Source organism: Osmerus mordax, chromosome 5, assembly GCF_038355195.1.
Source record: "Osmerus mordax isolate fOsmMor3 chromosome 5, fOsmMor3.pri, whole genome shotgun sequence".
Taxonomy (NCBI): Eukaryota; Metazoa; Chordata; class Actinopteri; order Osmeriformes; family Osmeridae; genus Osmerus; species Osmerus mordax.
This window is the reverse complement of record NC_090054.1, coordinates 12711591-12727773: the sequence shown is the minus strand read 5'-3', so window position 1 is coordinate 12727773 and position 16183 is coordinate 12711591. Positions and strand designations below refer to the sequence as shown.

The 16183-nt window shown below is 43.7% G+C and overlaps 3 protein-coding genes across 3 annotated transcripts; 1 reads left to right on the top strand and 2 right to left on the bottom strand.

Annotated features, from left to right (window-relative positions):
* Positions 1–245: 245 nt before the first annotated feature.
* cyp17a1 (cytochrome P450, family 17, subfamily A, polypeptide 1) lies at positions 246–2585 on the bottom strand. The gene is made up of 7 exons (XM_067235751.1): positions 2531–2585; positions 2059–2294; positions 1779–1865; positions 1464–1682; positions 1072–1241; positions 887–990; positions 246–701 (listed from the first exon to the last, which is right to left on the bottom strand). Exons 1-7 carry the CDS (start codon positions 2565–2567, stop codon positions 448–450), a joined length of 1107 nt encoding a protein of 368 aa, XP_067091852.1. The 5' UTR covers positions 2568–2585; the 3' UTR covers positions 246–447.
* A 927-nt stretch (positions 2586–3512) lies between these two features.
* borcs7 (BLOC-1 related complex subunit 7) lies at positions 3513–5490 on the top strand. The gene is made up of 5 exons (XM_067236396.1): positions 3513–3657; positions 4021–4083; positions 4219–4262; positions 4367–4387; positions 4517–5490. Exons 1-5 carry the CDS (start codon positions 3526–3528, stop codon positions 4566–4568), a joined length of 312 nt encoding a protein of 103 aa, XP_067092497.1. The 5' UTR covers positions 3513–3525; the 3' UTR covers positions 4569–5490.
* Positions 5491–7245: 1755 nt separating this feature from the next.
* On the bottom strand, positions 7246–15858 carry nt5c2a (5'-nucleotidase, cytosolic IIa). The gene is made up of 18 exons (XM_067236051.1): positions 15715–15858; positions 15157–15278; positions 13307–13380; positions 12585–12702; positions 12283–12378; positions 12110–12201; positions 11765–11822; positions 11525–11618; positions 11390–11443; positions 11221–11304; positions 11096–11137; positions 10902–11009; positions 10713–10779; positions 10384–10554; positions 10190–10241; positions 9994–10054; positions 9731–9907; positions 7246–9436 (listed from the first exon to the last, which is right to left on the bottom strand). Exons 2-18 carry the CDS (start codon positions 15255–15257, stop codon positions 9200–9202), a joined length of 1686 nt encoding a protein of 561 aa, XP_067092152.1. The 5' UTR covers positions 15258–15278; positions 15715–15858; the 3' UTR covers positions 7246–9199.
* Positions 15859–16183: the final 325 nt, after the last annotated feature.

The following is a 16183-nucleotide window of genomic DNA, read 5'->3' as shown; positions in this document are numbered from 1 at the left end:
TACATTCTATAGGAACAGCTCCTCTTAAACATTTGAATCCCATTGAGTCTGCACAAAGTGGTCACAATGTCAGGTGTTTAGTTTTTACAGTATTCCTTGTATGTCTTGTTGTATAAGATGTTCTGTACTTATTTTATTCTACAGTATTTTAGCCAATAGATTGAAACAAAAAACACAATTTTTCATCTATATATTAATAAAACAGTATTTAAAATTAGGTGTTATAGCTCAGACTGCAGGGCAATATTTACAGAATTAGAACAGAGTTGCACACAAAACAAAAACCATTTTGGGTCATTATGAGAGGTGTCTAACATTATAGACACTGCATTGTATTTACAGACTCAATGTATTTCACATTGAATTCTTCATTATTTGGGACATGTACAGGTAATGTCTCATTTTGTGTGTGCATGAGCTTGAAATTATATTTGCGTTGCAATGTGTCTAACAGGACAGCGTCTTGTTCTGCAACCAATCCGCCCTCAGTGTGGCATGGACCTTGTATTTCATTGGCTGGAGGACCACCCCAAACTTGCCTTCCAGATTCGGCATTGGCTGGCCTGGTGGTACAGTGAGGGTGAAGCGCTGCATGATCCAGGACAGGAAGAGGAAGATCTCCATTTTGGCCAGCGCCTCACCCAAGCACACCCTCACCCCCACTCCAAATGGTAGGTAGCTAGGCGAGGGGATGTGAAGACCTGTTCCGTCCTCAGTTAGGAACCGACCTTTAGTGTGAAAGACATCAGTTATTTACCTTTTTTCCCCACATAGGATACATAATCTAGACAGGATTGCATGTGGGCTCAAAATAAATAGGGGAAGTAGAAAGGGATTTGAACAGAGCGTTAAGTTCAATACCCTGACTTCGCATATTTCTACTCACCGGGCTCAAACACTTCCGGGTTCTTCCACTCTTTTTCATCGTGATGCAGAGACCACAGGTTGATAATGACACGGGATCCTTTCCTCACCGTGAACTCCCCAATACTGCGACACATATACACACATGGAGACCGGCGAGTTTGAAACGGAACAATGCGTGTGTGCAGTGTGCGTAAATGTGTTTACCTGGCATCAGTGAGAGCCACATGAGGGATGAGTAGGGGGGCGACGGGGCGAATGCGCAGCACCTCTCTGATGGTGGCCTCCAGGTAGGGGAGACTACCCCTGTCGCTGAGTTGGGGGGCTCTGTCCCCCCCCACCTTCCTGTGCAGCTCCTCCTGAATACGCTTCTGCACCTGATACATTACACTTACAGGTATTCATTTAGCAGACGCTTTTATCCAAAGCGACTTCCGACACTATCAGAAGTCCCACTGTTGTTTACGCACATACAGTGCACACAAAAAGCGAGATAAGATGCACAGCTTAGCAATAGATCGCTCAAAGACATCAATTACTCCCAGCTAAGTCATCACAAACACATACACACACACACCAGAAGTGCTCAGATCAGATACCTGTGGATAGTGGATGAGGTAGGCTATGGCCCATTTCAGCACTGTAGTGGTGGTTTCGACTCCTGCTCCAAAGATGTCGCCCACAGTCATGAGGAGGTGGTCTTGGCTGAGGCCCACCGTCTCCGTGGTGATCTCAGCCGTGTTGTTGTTCTCGGCGCTGCGTTTGGCCCTCAGGAGCGCGTCCAGAAGGTCTCTTTGTACATGGTCACTGTAGTCCACCTGCAAGGGTGGACAATACAAAACCCTGCAGTACAACTCTATTGGTCCGTCTGTTTTCGTAAACGGAGTCCGCTGTGATAAGGATGCCCGCCGTACCTTGTGCTCATCATATTTCTTCTGGAGGAGGCTGTCCCTGATTGACACGCACCGCTTAAGGAGGCGCAGGTCTGCATTGGGAAACATCTGAGATGAAGTAGAACAGAGTCAGGACTGTGTCGTCCACAGGTCAGATTAAAACTCTTACTGTATCACACTTTTCTGTCCCATGTTACAGTTCTCCCGTCGACATGGTCAGACGGGAGAACTACTTACCCAATAAATGAAAGATACTGGAGAACAGTCTTAATTTCCATGACAAATGGAAGGCTTAAATTACCTGTAGCCAGGGGAAGATGTCCACCAGGCTATCCTTGGCAACTGTATCCACGATGCCCTGGCTATACTGCAGCATGGCCTCAAACTCGGGGTCGCCGCGGAGGTAGGAGGAACTGAAGCAGAGAGAGCACACCACGTTGGTGACAGCGCGCGTCAGCTCTGGGGACATGTCCAACACTGTGCTCCCTGGTCCTGACTCCCCCAGTGTTTCACACAGAGACTGGGCCTGTCTGCAGACTGGGGGGAGATGAAGAGAGGAAGATGTAGGGGAGATAGAGTGGATTGGAGTGGAAGGGTGGAGGTACGGTTAGAAGTCGGGAAGGGAGACAGAGGAGAGAGGGGAGATTTTGAGAGAGAGAGATCAACAAACAAATATTGAGGTCTGCTTCATTTATGCTTAGATATTGTCAGGGCAAGGAAATGGGGGGGGGGGGGGGGGGCTTTGCTACATGAAGCTATTGTTAGGTACTCACTGATTTTCTCGATGGAGGCTGAGCCTTCTCCAAACATACATAAAGCTCTGTGCACAATTTTGCGGTGGAATCTCCAACTGGCACTGTAGTCTGCAAAGGCAATATCTTTACCATCCCTGGTCAATATGTCTGTTGTTACCTTTGAAACACAGGAATTAAAAGGTGGAAGTGAGAAAAACAAGTTGAGAGACTGTATGCAGTAAAAGGAAATGAAATTATATGAATTCATGAATACAATACTCACTGTTCTGGGTCTCCCAGCAAATGTTTTCCCCTTTCTCAGTAGCACTTCTTTGGCATGCTGGTGGTGATTGACTATGATAACTGTGTGTGAGCCCATCATGAGAGAATAGGTATGTCCGTACTTCTGCTGCAAGTCCTGAAAGAGGACATGGGGTGGGCGCGAGCTCCGCAGGCTCAAAAGGCTCCCGATAAGCGGGAGCCAGGGCAGACTAGGGGGGGCCCTATTTCCCAAAGGAGACCTCCGGAGCTTTGCCTGCAAGAACAGAAAAGCCAGCCCAACTGCGGAGAATAAACACACACATAAAAACCATTCCATTCTGCAGGGCTGAGAGTGGCTGCTGAGACACGCGAAAGTCACGGAACCATTATGGGTAGGGGTTTATATGTGGCTTCTTCAATGCCATCCCCTTGACCGGAAATATTTAAGGATTTGATATCTTTTGCTGTTCTTGCCAATCTAAACAAGATACCATCACTAACCTTTGCTTCCTTGAGATGCTTGTATGGCCCTGCAGCATATTTAATGTTAATGTGAAACCAATTTAATGTTTATTATGTAGGCCTACATATTTATTTTACTTTAAAATAACTTAAATGTGACAGTATTTAATTTACTAATACAATTTTCATTCGGGACTAGTTTGTCAATTAGTTTATAACGCAAGTGAACTGTGAAAACTAGCGCTACTTGCATTACATTTTTGTCCCTCTGTGATCGCCGTAGCTAGCTGTTAAAGTAAACATCATTTGCTATGGCTTCTGCGGAATCGCAACCTCGATTTGGTCAATCTGTGAAAGGTTTGTTATCGGATAAAGTAGGTTCCTGTAGCGGGGATGTAATTGCACTGACCCGCCAAGTTCTCAAGGGATCCCGTAGCCAAGAGGTACAGAATTAAAACACGCGGTCTTTAACTTGCAACCTTTCTAGATTGATGTAGTGCTAGGCTAGCTAGGCTAGCTAATGTAAACACTGGCAGATCGCTAGCTTTTGAGATACAAATGTTTTGATCTATTTTAAAAATAACTTGCTAGTTTGTGTAGGCTAACAATAAAAAATAGTCTATGAAGTTACGTCCTTACCTCTTCTTCACATTTACCTCTCATACATTATCCGAAAACAGTTGCCATTTGCCTAAAAATCTGTTTTTATGGCCCTTAGTTCAGGGCATTAACATCTTCCCAATGTATAATTTAAGGCATCAGAGGGACGCATATTGAGATGATCAGATGTTCCTACTGTTTTGCAGCTGCTTGGCCAAGCCGCCAGAAATATGGTAATTCAGGAGGATGCTATTCTGCACTCAGAGGATGTGAGTCAGATTATCACTTAATTTCTTTTATCAGGACAAGCATTTGTTATCGTTATCATTAGTCTACCATCTGTGTGGAAAGAGGAAAATATAAAGACTAGATCCATTGCGACACTTTCTTTCTTGTTTTTACAGAGTCTGAGAAAAATGTCCATCATCACTACACATTTGCAATATCAGTATGTTCCTTGGTTACTTTGTTTTATTATCATGTGCATGCTGAAAAACTGCAATTGTTAAAAAGCATCTTAACCAGATACTAATCTGTCTGTTTTATCACCAGACAAGAGGCCATTCAGAAAAAGTAAGTCAAAATATAAACTTTGGATGTTTACAAAGGGTTTATATCACTTCAGCAATGGGAAGCCATAACATGGTTTGACAACACTGCTTATTTCTTTGAACAAACCTACTGTTTATACTTTCTTCCTAGTGTGGAACATTCCAAAAACCTTCAAGACCAACTGAGACACTTGCTGAAGTGATGAGCTACTTATGTGAACGAGAGCAGCATTTGTCTCTGGAGTTGGAAGAATCTCCATAAACACTGATTCCTATTCAGCAACATTTTTTGAACTGCCTGTTGAATTGTGGTGGAATAAGATAGTATGAGAAGGATGAATGTATGTGCTGCTCGGGTGTACAGAGTTGCCTAGAGGCCTGAACCACAACAAACTGTTTATACAATGGACATCTGAACATTTACATTTAGCAAACGCTCTTATCCAGAGCGACTTACAGTAAGTACAGGGACATTCCCCCCGAGGCAAGTAGGGTGAAGTACCTTGCCCAAGGACACAACATCATTATGTATGGCTGGGAATAGAACCAGCAATCTTCTGATTACTAGCCCGATTCCCTAACCGCTCAGCCACCTGACTCACCAAGGCTGCATTGGAAAATTGTCCAGAAAATTATGGAAAGAAAAACATGTTTATTTTAATTTATTCAAGTGTCACTGCAGGTTTCAGTAAGTCAAATTTAAGACCTTTTAAAGAAATTTTAAGACCATAAAGATTGAAATTTAAAACCTACAGGATGCATTAACAAAAAAATATTCAAGTCAAAGAAATTCTGTAAAAATATTTTTATTTCAATGAATTCAGCCATTGAAAAAGCATGAATTTAATTTACAGATAAAGCGATCACATTAGTAACCAAATTTAATTTAATTCAGCACTAAGTACTAGGGGTGGGGGGGGGAAATTGATTCACATGAATCGTGATTCAGTCTTCTAGCGGTTCACATCGATTGACAATTTATTTTTATGTAAGCATATATTGAATCGCAATTTGATTAAAAATGTAATGACACCCCTCCCACCCCTAATAGCCGGTAAGCTGTACATTTCTGTTTAATATTTAACAGTGTTGCAGAAATAAATAAGTCTATTCAAGAGAAGTCTACTTATCGTCACTGTATTTTGTAAACGAGTTCTTAGAAATCCTTCAGCAAACTTTGCAAGATTTGAACACACAACCCCTCACACAGTAGCCCACATCGTTAACCACTGAGCTATCAGGGATCATAACAATTGCCACTCAACATTTAAATTTGACATTGAACTATGTAGTTGTAACAACCCGCAGAGTTGGGGTGTCAGAAAACCAGAAGAAAGCAGGGCTCCCCTGTTAGCTCACTGGGTTAGTGTGCATGCTCTTTCAGATATGCTGGGGCAGTACTGCAACAGCATGGGTTCAAATCCCAATTTTTTATTGTTTATTTTCACTTAAAAGTTACATTGTGGTCATGTGAGATGTGGGACTTCACCTTCACATACTTACAACTTTTACTTGGACACTTGTGGCTGAATGTTACAATGGATATGATTATCTTATGACATCCTGGAACTGTTTGGCCTGATGTTTAACTTGTTACACAGAGACTACAAAAAAAACAAGAAATTATTCTATTGCATCAAAAGAACTTTTAGGCGTGAGATGACGTGAATGCCAAAATTGGCAGCTGCGGAAGAGCTACAGAGGGTGTACAAAAGCATGATTGGAATCATTGCTACTTTGAGAGACCTAGAAGCTTGGAAGCAAGCACGTCCCTCTGTATATGAATTAAAGGAGGACTCAATAAAATGGTATTTGCTCCTCTGAGCTGTAGCGTTTACTTTGTGTATCAGTAGAAAGCGTGTGCTGCGGTTCAGTCTCCACAACACAGTATCAGTATTTTGGAGGCTAAGCAGCTGGCTGGCCTAGAAAGTTAACCCTGGAAGACCATCTCAACACTCCCCTCAACACTGAAGGTAAATGCCATGTGTTGCATCTCACGCAAAGGTGAAATCAGCCGTGTCTCAAAAATGTCTTGGGAGTAGTCCAGAACAAAGTGTTGGATGTGTCCTGTTACCAGGTACAAAGACAACTGGCTGTGGTGCACCAAGCGTCAAGGATGAATTTGAGGTTGTGATGGCTGTTTGATATATTGCTGTATAAGTCTTAAGTATAATCTCTTTATACCATTTTGTACTTTGATATTGTCTACACGACTGACAATTGTTGTCACTGTTGAGATTATTTGACGACACTAAGGAAATCATTTGATTGCATCTGATTAACAGTGACTTTTGGACATTTACATGTTTGGGATGACAATGTGAAAGAATGCCAAATTCCTTAGTTGAAAAATCACTATGCTATCAGCTGCTGTACAGAAGCCAACATCTAAAACCTTGAACATGAGAGGATGTTCATCCTCCTGCAAAATCTTTATCTTAACTCCAAGGACATATAGTCAGGGCCATTGGCAGAGGTTGATATAAACCTAAAATTCCACTGTACATTACATTTGAGTATTTTTGTGGCCATATTCCTTCCACGTTTTCTCCTACACCGACCTGTGGGTGCGTACGGGCTGTAGCACTCCCCAGTAATCTCCCGTTTTAGTGAGCATGTCATTCACACAAAGAGAAATAGCAGGAGACCTACATAACGAGTAGAACCTCATTCACCAACAAAACACTACCATGGTGGTATGGCTCAAATAAACCAAATGTATGCCTAGGACTGACCAATCACATTCCCTCAATCACAAAACCTCTCTGGGGCATGTCTGTCTTTCTGTGTAGGTCCCATGTAGAGGTTTTGTTCCATCAGGGGGAGCCAAACAGTGAGTGAATGACTTGAGGGCTTAAGGAAGAGACCTGTTTCACAATATAGGACTCCTTGTAAGGGTACTCAGAACAATACACTTTATTTGAAAGAAAACTGAGCATGCTTAGAAACAAAACTTAAAAACAGCAGAGCATGCATGGAAAAGTAAGGCAATTCTCTTTAGGTTATTGATCATTGGTAACAAGAAAACAGGTCTAATCTGTCCAAATTGCTCCAAATATTATTTAACTTGAGGTATACATATAACTATTTTAACAGAGCATGCAGACAAAGTATGCCACTGCATGATTAAGAGCAAATTACAATAAAGATCACACCGATTGGCAACTTGCTTTTCTACAGCAGGATTTTCATCGGGTAAAAATATGTATTTTAATGCAATCCAGTTTAGTTTCTCTTCTCATATAAAACATCCAAACAAACAGTACAATGCTTTACAGTCAAGAAATTCAAGTTAAAACTATATAAAAAAATAAAATAACCCCCATTGATCTGTGCATTTACATTAAACTAACATGATCCCTTTTCACAACCTTTGACCAGCATGGGGAAGTTAGACAAACCTTTTTGGAGGGGTTGGGGAGGAAGCTAAGGCAACTTTAAGCGGTTCATGGACCACAAACAATCCTACATTCATTTTCCAGTACAAAGTGGTATGTACCTCAATGATAGCTGAAGTCAAAGGACTTTTCTGGCAGTGCAGAATTTCACCTCACAAGAATGCTGTCCAAACAGCATCAATACAAAACAAAAACTGAACTTGAGAGGACCAAAGTCACATGGTTGAAGTGTCTTTAAAACAAATGCCAACGTAGAAAATGAGCAGTTACATTATTATTTTGTTAAAGCAAATACAAAATGCAATTCAGAGTTTTGCAAAGCCTATATGTTCCAATTTGCTGACAATTCAGCATCTGCATGACACGGTGACAAGTACTGCAGCTAAATGGAGAAAGGCAAGCAGGCAGAAAACATGGCATCCGTTAAGGCAACGTCACAAGTAGCAACCACCCAACCCAATTTAGCAGCCTAGCGGCTAGCGCAAATACATTCCTTTAGGATTCATACAGTAACACGACAAGCATCTTTCTCCTGGATAGTTTCTCTTTCAATAGCTATGAAACGACACTCAGAAACAAGCTGATGTAGTACAGTTACATCCACGTACAAGACTCGGAGGCAGGACAGAGTCAGCAGTGACCAACTCATAGAGGGAAGTGAAGTGATACAACACACAATACACAATATTGCCCTGGTCTGCAGTCTGTGGATAGAAGGGTTGGAATATTAATGTAAATATACAGTACTGCATTGTACTAATCAGAGAATAACTGACGATGCAATGCTTTAAATACCGGAGTTAACTGAGTGGATGAGAGATACAAGCAAGCATTCTCAGTCTGTTACATAAGTCAATAGGAGGAGCCTTCCCAGTGCTGGTAATCAGATGCTATTGAATGATCTCTAGAGCAGAATTCAGCCTATGGAATGCTAGGCTACTTTGGACCTGTTGCTGCTATGTGTAATGCGATATTTCTATTTATCAAATTCCACCACGGCTTTTACATACACACGTTTGTAAGAAAAAAGTAACCGTTCCTCCATGAGCTAAGTCTGTTAAGGGTTCAAATATTAACCAAGGATACATTCCTTATTTAGGGCAGTCGGTGAGCAAAGGATGAAGGTTCAACTATGGCACACTCTCTGCTGGAGGGCAGTGGTAGGTCAGAGTGCATTGCTTGTCAAAGTGTTAAAGAGTAAGGGCTGCTGCGAGGGATGCAGGCAGGGTAAGGGGACACCAGTGACCCCAGTCACCTCCAACTGTTTGCAGACCTCAAAACGTGAGCCTATCAGACTCCTCCTACTTCTCCTATTCTACCGCTCCACCACCCTACTCTTCCTCCTCTCTCGACTCTTCCCCTTCCTCCTCCTCCTCCTCCTCCTCCTCTCCCAGCCTACTCCTGACCTCTCCATTCCTCATGTTCCTCTCCTCTCTCTACTCCTCCTCCTCCTCCTCCTCCTCGTCATCGTCCTCGTCGTGGCAGTGGGTGATCTCCTGGGGCGTCTGGGGGAACAGGTGCGGGGGCTGGATCTCGCTGACTGAGCGCGTCAGCTGGTGGCGCTTGCACTCAAACTCTCTCAGATCCATGGAGTGGCGGTTGCGTGTGGCCAGCGGCGACTCTGTGTCGTTGATGTCGACGTGGGCGTGCTCCACCGTCGACTCGTGGGGCATCTGGGAGATGAGGAGGAGCGAGGGCGGAGTCAAGTGTACAATTATAAGGAGGGTGTTTAGAGTTGAGTCGTTTCCGGGGGGGTGTTAAGTCCTTAAGTGTTAAGTCATCGTTATAAAATTATAAGGAGGGAATCTGGAGTTGAGTCATTATAAAGTTAAGTTAAAGTAAAGTATAGGTGAAAACAAAAGATATGGCTTTACACATATGCGTGCAATAAGCACACACACACACACACACAGGAAGGACCAGGCTCCTACTGAGAGCAGCGTTGGACGCAGGTCTCTGCTACTCACCAGGACGTGTGCGGCCCTGAACAGGTAGCTGAAGGGGTAGTAGAGGAGGTTGATGAAGGAGGCGGCGTACAGGTCGGCGTAGCGCATCACCTGCGAGGCGAACAGCGTCTGTCTGGAGCCGCTGCGGAACAGGCTCCCCATCATGCCGTAGCACATGTCCATGTCATGGGTCACTTTCTGGGGAGCGAGGGAGGGGACACTGTTGGTGTACGTGTCATGACCTGTAGGTGTGTCAAGAGTGTTTGTGTGTCTCAGAGGTGTACCTTAATCCTACGTTGCAGTGAGCTGATATCAGGCCTCTCATTACTGCTGCTGTCCAGATTCCTGTAGAGAGTTTAGGGCTGCCTTAGGGGGGGACCTGAGGAACTGTGAACCCAACTGGGAACCCTCGCGCTCACCCCCATTGCATGATACATCACCAGCGCACAATGAGGTCTATGTCAATGGTCCATCACTCACTTGTACAGCTCTGCCAGGAAGATGTCCAGCGACTGCAGTTCCTCAAACAAAGCTGGAACAAAAACACAGTGGGGTTGAGTCCATATGTACACACAAAACATTGAACTGTACAGCATTTGGGGTTCAACTGGTCATGTTGCTGAGACAGAATGTTGTATGCAGGTGTGTGTGTGTGTGTGTGCGTGGGGACTCACAGCTCTTGTCGGTCCAGACGTGCAGCTCCTGGGCCAGCTCGGGGATGACCAGGAAGGTCCTCCAGCCCTGGCGCTTCTTAGACTTCAGGATGTCCCCGAAGATGTGGTCCCCGATGTAGACGATGTCCTTCCCCTTGGCCCCCAGCAGGTCACACACCATGTCCGAGGAGCCTGGGGACAATAGAGAGCATACAAATGATCTTTCTTGCCAGACAATGATTTTTCTGTGTAACCCTATAGTGATATCATGATATAATATATGCTGTTATCTGGAGGTGATACGTGATAAGGCTTGTCTGTAGACTTCCTGTGTACAGTGAGAGTGTTACCTCCGGAGTACACGATGCCATGCTGCAGGGGTCCTGTGTAGGTGCCGATCTTCAGGCGACCCGTGGTCTACACCAGGTAACAGTTAGCAGGTTATCATGCAAACAGACGTAAAAGGGTAATGTTTCATTGTTCTTTTTGCAATACACACACACACACACACACACACACACACACACACAGGGACTCACTGTGTCAACCTGTCGTAGCACAGTCCCCTCTCCAAAAAACACAGGCTTGCGGGCGTCCACAAGAATCAGGTCAAAGTAGGACTGCCAAGGCCGATGGGGCATGCCCATCTGTAACACACACAGCACTCGTCACCGACATTGAACTAAAGCACTGATTGACAACGAAGTTGAAGAAAATGTAGGGTTTGCCTAACCTTTGGTCCATGAGGAAAGTCGAACAGGTAGGTCATGATTTTCTACGGCAGGAAATAAGACCAATTAGGTAAAGTGGATTGATTTCCAAAGTATAAAACGTTGATAAAAGCCTAACAGGCAGTACCTCTGTGTATTTGTAGTCACTGTTTGTGGCAAGGAACACCTTGGCCACTTCGTTCATCCGACTCAGCAGGAGAGGCAGCTTTCCCTTGGTGACAGAAAAGAAAAGGTCTGTGTAACAATGTACAAGCTCCTATTTAGCGTATCGTTTCACCTCTATACAGTGTACTTACGTCCTTAACCACATACTTCTCCAAGTTCTCCACTGTCTTTTCTTTAAGGGATCCCTGAGGGAGACAAAACTTCAAATGAGGGCTTCACTATGAAGATTAAAATAAAGCCGATATGAATAGGGACTTAAGCTTTACCTTGAAGTGGACCCAATCCACTGCATCTCTTACATCCTGGAACATGCTCTTGTAGGACATGAAGAGATCTCCATCCTTAAATCCCGACTCACAGCTGAGAGCAGAGCAGAGTCATGATGTCAAGCGTTTGTGATTGAATTACCAAACCATCGTACATGACTGGTGTGCTACTGTTTTACAGGTGATAAGATTCTTGGATATACAAGGACAGACGTGTAGGTTATTCTGCTGTATGTTCACCTGGTGTATCTGGAGCAGTTGGAGAAAAAGTCAACCAGGCATGCGAAGAGGTACGTTTCTGAGGAGAGAGCGAGTGATGACATTCTACACACCAATTATGCTTCTTACCATGTCTTGGAACACCAAACAAGTAAATACAAAAATAGTAATGGAGTACGAGGTACGAGGCAACTGTAAGATGATGTTCATGGCTGTCAGCCATATCTAAGTGGCTAAAACTCAAAAAGGCCTAGTCTGGCTAGGATTCAATGACATAAATACCTTATATGTATATACACACGTATAGCACCACTAGTGCCAGAAAAACGAACTGTGTTTTGAAACCTGCAGTCAGGACATTCTCACCAGGGAGGTTGAAGAGTGTGTTGAGGATGTAGAAGCGGTCTGTGTCTCCACGCTGGATAAACTTGTTCGGGTACATCTCTCTGGTCTCAGGCCTGGTGAGAGGTGATGTTGATGTTAGGAGTCACAGTGTAGTCAAGGAGGGAGAGAGAGAGAGCGAGCGAGCAGGACTTTACCCTCTCATAAAGTTGAAACCATGGGCACAGACCAGAATGTTGCCATAGCCATCCACCTTGAGCAGGTTTCCAAACATTGAATCGAACACAAGACCCCTGGAACAAACAGAGAGGGACACCAGATCACTGAGGGGTCCATTAGATGCAATACTTGACGAAGACCTTGACGTTGAAGACCTATTTGTAAATAATGTCATCTCAAAGTGACAGCCTGCCAGCTAGCCAGCTCAGTCAGTTACACAGACAGACAAGATATAGATAGTCCAACAATTTATATATATATATATTTTTTTTTAACAGACCTGGTGGGGAAGGCGGGGTCATAGACAAAGTTTAGCAGCTCCTGCGGGTACCCTATGGACACGAGGCGCTCAACTGTGAGCTCAAACCCCAGCGACTCATACTCAGGAGACTTATACACTGTGGGGGACAGGAACACAAGATGAGTCTGCCTGTAAGCCACGAGGGAAATAACTGAGAGGCACGGAGAGACCACAGTGTACACCTCCAGCAATACAGTCAGAGATTTATGTGAGGTAGACTGGGAGGTTTATTCAAGCGGGGACATAGATTTACAACAGTGTGTCTGCAGTGGATGGTCTAGTAAACTAACACACACATCACGCAGCACCAACGTGTAGTGCGACCAACTTCAGCGATGACCTACAATGGCTGGCATGTTAAACCCCATAGTTTAGTTACCTACCCCTCTACTTAACCCTGGTCTGTGTGTGTGTGTGTGTGTGTGTGTGTGTGTGTGTGTGTGTGTGTGTGTGTGTGTGTGTGTGTGTGTGTGTGTGTGTGTGTGTGTGTGTGTGTGTGTGTGTGTGTGTGTGTGTGTGTGTGTGTGTGTGTGTGTGTGTGTGTGTGTGTGTCTAGAGCCTCCATCAGCAGTACTTGTTTTCAGGGTGGTATCTATAAACAGCCAGCTGTTGCAGCTTGGGTTCCAGTCTCAAGGAGGGCAGTGGAATGAGACAGGAGAGAGCAAGGTACATGCACAGTCAGACACTACCATTTCACTCACCTGCCAGAGTGTAATCCATATCAAAGCCAAAGCATTTGATCTTCTCCATGGCCAAGCTTCTGTTGACAAAAACTCTAAGAGAGAACAGGAGAATGCTGCGATCAAAATACAAGCACAGATAGTGAATATGGAGCAGAACCATCAGAGAAAATCATTATCCAAAAAAATGAGGTATACCATTTTGACCTTGTTTCAGTTTTATGCTACTATGCTTAATAGCCATGTTTTATACAGCATATATAACAAAATAAGTGGAAGCACCACCATTTCAGACACAGCACATTTGAGAGCACACTTCTTAAGTATTTTTTGGGGGGGTAAAATAAAACACAATAGAATCACACAACCAAACAAAACACAACAATTTGCATGCAGGTTTGTTTCTACATTAGGTACTCTTGCTAAAAACATCTGAACATCAACTTCAAAGGACCCTCCCATGGCAAAACAATTATATCCAACAACAAAACATCACCATTCTATTTTGAACTAAAGTGTTAGGGATAGCTACGTTGTAGCTTATGGCTAGAAATTGGGAAACTCAGGGAACACTTTCCTCACATTTACATCTTTTACAAGCCTGTTCCCAAAAAGTATACGTTATGGACCCTCTAGCCTTGGCGTAAGGATTGGTGTAAGGCACTAATCAAATAAGCCATTTTTATTCAATTCCTCAAACGAAAAACAAATGGAACGGTGGCAAACAGGGAGTCAGGTGGCTGAGCGGTTAGGGAATCGGGCTGGTAATCTGAAGGTTGCCAGTTCGATTCCCAGCCGTGCAAAATGACGTTGTGTCCTTGGGCAAGGCACTTCACCCTACTTGCCTCGGGGGAATGTCCCTGTACTTACTGTAAGTCGCTCTGGATAAGAAAAGAAAAATACAATTGTACCAGGAAATGCAGATAGGACTGTTACAATGATATGTTTTTGCTCCTTCACGTGAAAACCAAGTGCAGCATTTTAGATCTGCACTGAAGCTCCGCCCAACAAAGCCCAGCTGTTCAATCGTCTCCCACCCAACTCTGCTTCGGCCTAAAGTTTCTAATATTCAGATGGCATGACTTGAGACTGATGGAGATGAGGTGGTGGGGAAGTTAGGGAGCAGTGTAAACAGAGAGGATGTGGGGGAAGGGAGGCACAAACCGAAAGGGGTCGTGGAAACGATAGGAACTCACACAAAGACCTCATGACCACCAACTACCTCATGGGACCCTACCCATCACACTAGTGTCAGTATGAATGGAGTTCCATGGGATTTGAATGGGGAATAAATATACATCATGGAGGGGAAAGAAAAGGGTGATTCAGTCAGTAGTCGCAGGTTTCAACAACAAAGGTTTTGGCGTACCTCATAGCAGGATGGTTTTGGGCCAGTTCCCTTGGCAAGCTTTGTAATAAGAGAATACATGTGCGATGATGACATTAACCTTCAACTGAAAACTGAGTTGACCAATTCTCCAGCGATGTAAACACATGGATTTGTCTTTTAAATGTGTGGTGTGGTTAATATGGCTTCTTGTTTGGAGCCAGAACATTACCATCTGCAGATCATATAATTTTACATTCACCCTCTGGTACATCAACATGACTGCAGTCAGTCATTTGACTGTTGTGATGAAACAGGGTACATCATGACACACTGTCCAAGTTACCAGACTGTGTTGCAACCTACCATAACTTCCTTTCCTCTGAAGTAGTTCCTAGTACTGTAGTGTAGCACTCTAAAATGTAGATCCAAGATCAAACCTTGACACAGCAAGTTGCTGTTGACAGGAACACTCACACCTCGTCAAAGTACACACATATGACTAAAGAATTGAAAGGTGTGACTGCGTGGCTCGACTGTTTACCTGTGATAGGCTTCACGCCTATACTTCTTCATAGCCACACCATCCATGTTGGCTGGCAGGTCTGCATAGTTCTGTAAGCGGTCACTCCACGAGGTAGTCATCTTGAACCGTAGCAATTATTTCTGACAATATAGGTCACAGAATAAGTATCAGTTATAGCACACCTGATAAGCTATTATCCGGGCAGATGGTTCGTTTTCTAAAATGGTCGGTTTGTTCCGAAATATCTTTGTGAATCGTTTGTTTTAGCTCGCAAGCCGGGTTTGTAGCATTTAGGTCTAAAAACAAGGGCAATGTCGAGATAGCTGCAGAGATTGGATAGAAGCAATCACAGCTAAACAGTAGTATCTGGCTTGGTTGTTGTGCTACTGCTGCTGCTAGCCTAGTTGTTGCAACTAGCCTACAACAAGGAGGTAGAGCGGGCCGTCTTCCTGTTAAACTGTTCAATATACGCACCAACAAAATATATCAAAACTGAAAACTACCTGTCTGGTTTAGTCAGCGTTGCATTATCCATTTAAAGCTAAATAAATACAGTCGAAGAACAAGACAACCTACCTCGACGAATGCGCAAAGACTGAACCTGTTGCAGATAGAAATGCAACATACACAGAATGTATCAAAGACACACAACCCGAAGTTGCGACCTCGATAAACTTATAGTTTGACAACCACGTTTCTCTTGACGTTGACTATTATTAAATATCTGTTACATTCAAGCAAGCCTTTACTAAAGAACCAAAATAATAAAGAAAGAAACAATAAAAGTGGTGTAATCTAGTTTTAAAATATCAATGTTGAGACGACGACGTCATCACAATGCGGAAAGATGTGGCGGTATGTCAAAGCATTCTCTGGGCATGTCTTACAGTCTGGCGGAGTCAAATTGAATGGGTCCGGGGTCATTTAAAAAAATACAGACTACCAAGATTAATAACTGTGTAAGCATATATATTTTAAAACAATGACGACCTCGACACCTAGAGTAAAATGAATGCATTATGCACGTGAGGCATTGGAGAATATT

Coding starts and splice junctions, on each gene's coding strand:
- cyp17a1 (XM_067235751.1), bottom strand. CDS start 2,567: ATGTTTGGAGAAGGCTCAGCCTCCATCGAGAAAATCA. Junction 1,683..1,778: donor AGAAATATGATGAGCACAAG/GTACGGCGGGCA, acceptor CCACCCTTGCAG/GTGGACTACAGTGACCATGT. Junction 991..1,071: donor GTGGCTCTCACTGATGCCAG/GTAAACACATTT, acceptor TATGTGTCGCAG/TATTGGGGAGTTCACGGTGA.
- borcs7 (XM_067236396.1), top strand. CDS start 3,526: ATGGCTTCTGCGGAATCGCAACCTCGATTTGGTCAATCTGTGAAAGGT. Junction 3,658..4,020: donor AGGGATCCCGTAGCCAAGAG/GTACAGAATTAA, acceptor ACTGTTTTGCAG/CTGCTTGGCCAAGCCGCCAG. Junction 4,084..4,218: donor CTATTCTGCACTCAGAGGAT/GTGAGTCAGATT, acceptor TTGTTTTTACAG/AGTCTGAGAAAAATGTCCAT.
- nt5c2a (XM_067236051.1), bottom strand. CDS start 15,257: ATGACTACCTCGTGGAGTGACCGCTTACAGAACTATGCAGACCTGCCA. Junction 12,379..12,584: donor GACCCCGCCTTCCCCACCAG/GTCTGTTAAAAA, acceptor TGTTTGTTCCAG/GGGTCTTGTGTTCGATTCAA. Junction 10,242..10,383: donor CGTCTGGACCGACAAGAGCT/GTGAGTCCCCAC, acceptor TTTTTGTTCCAG/CTTTGTTTGAGGAACTGCAG.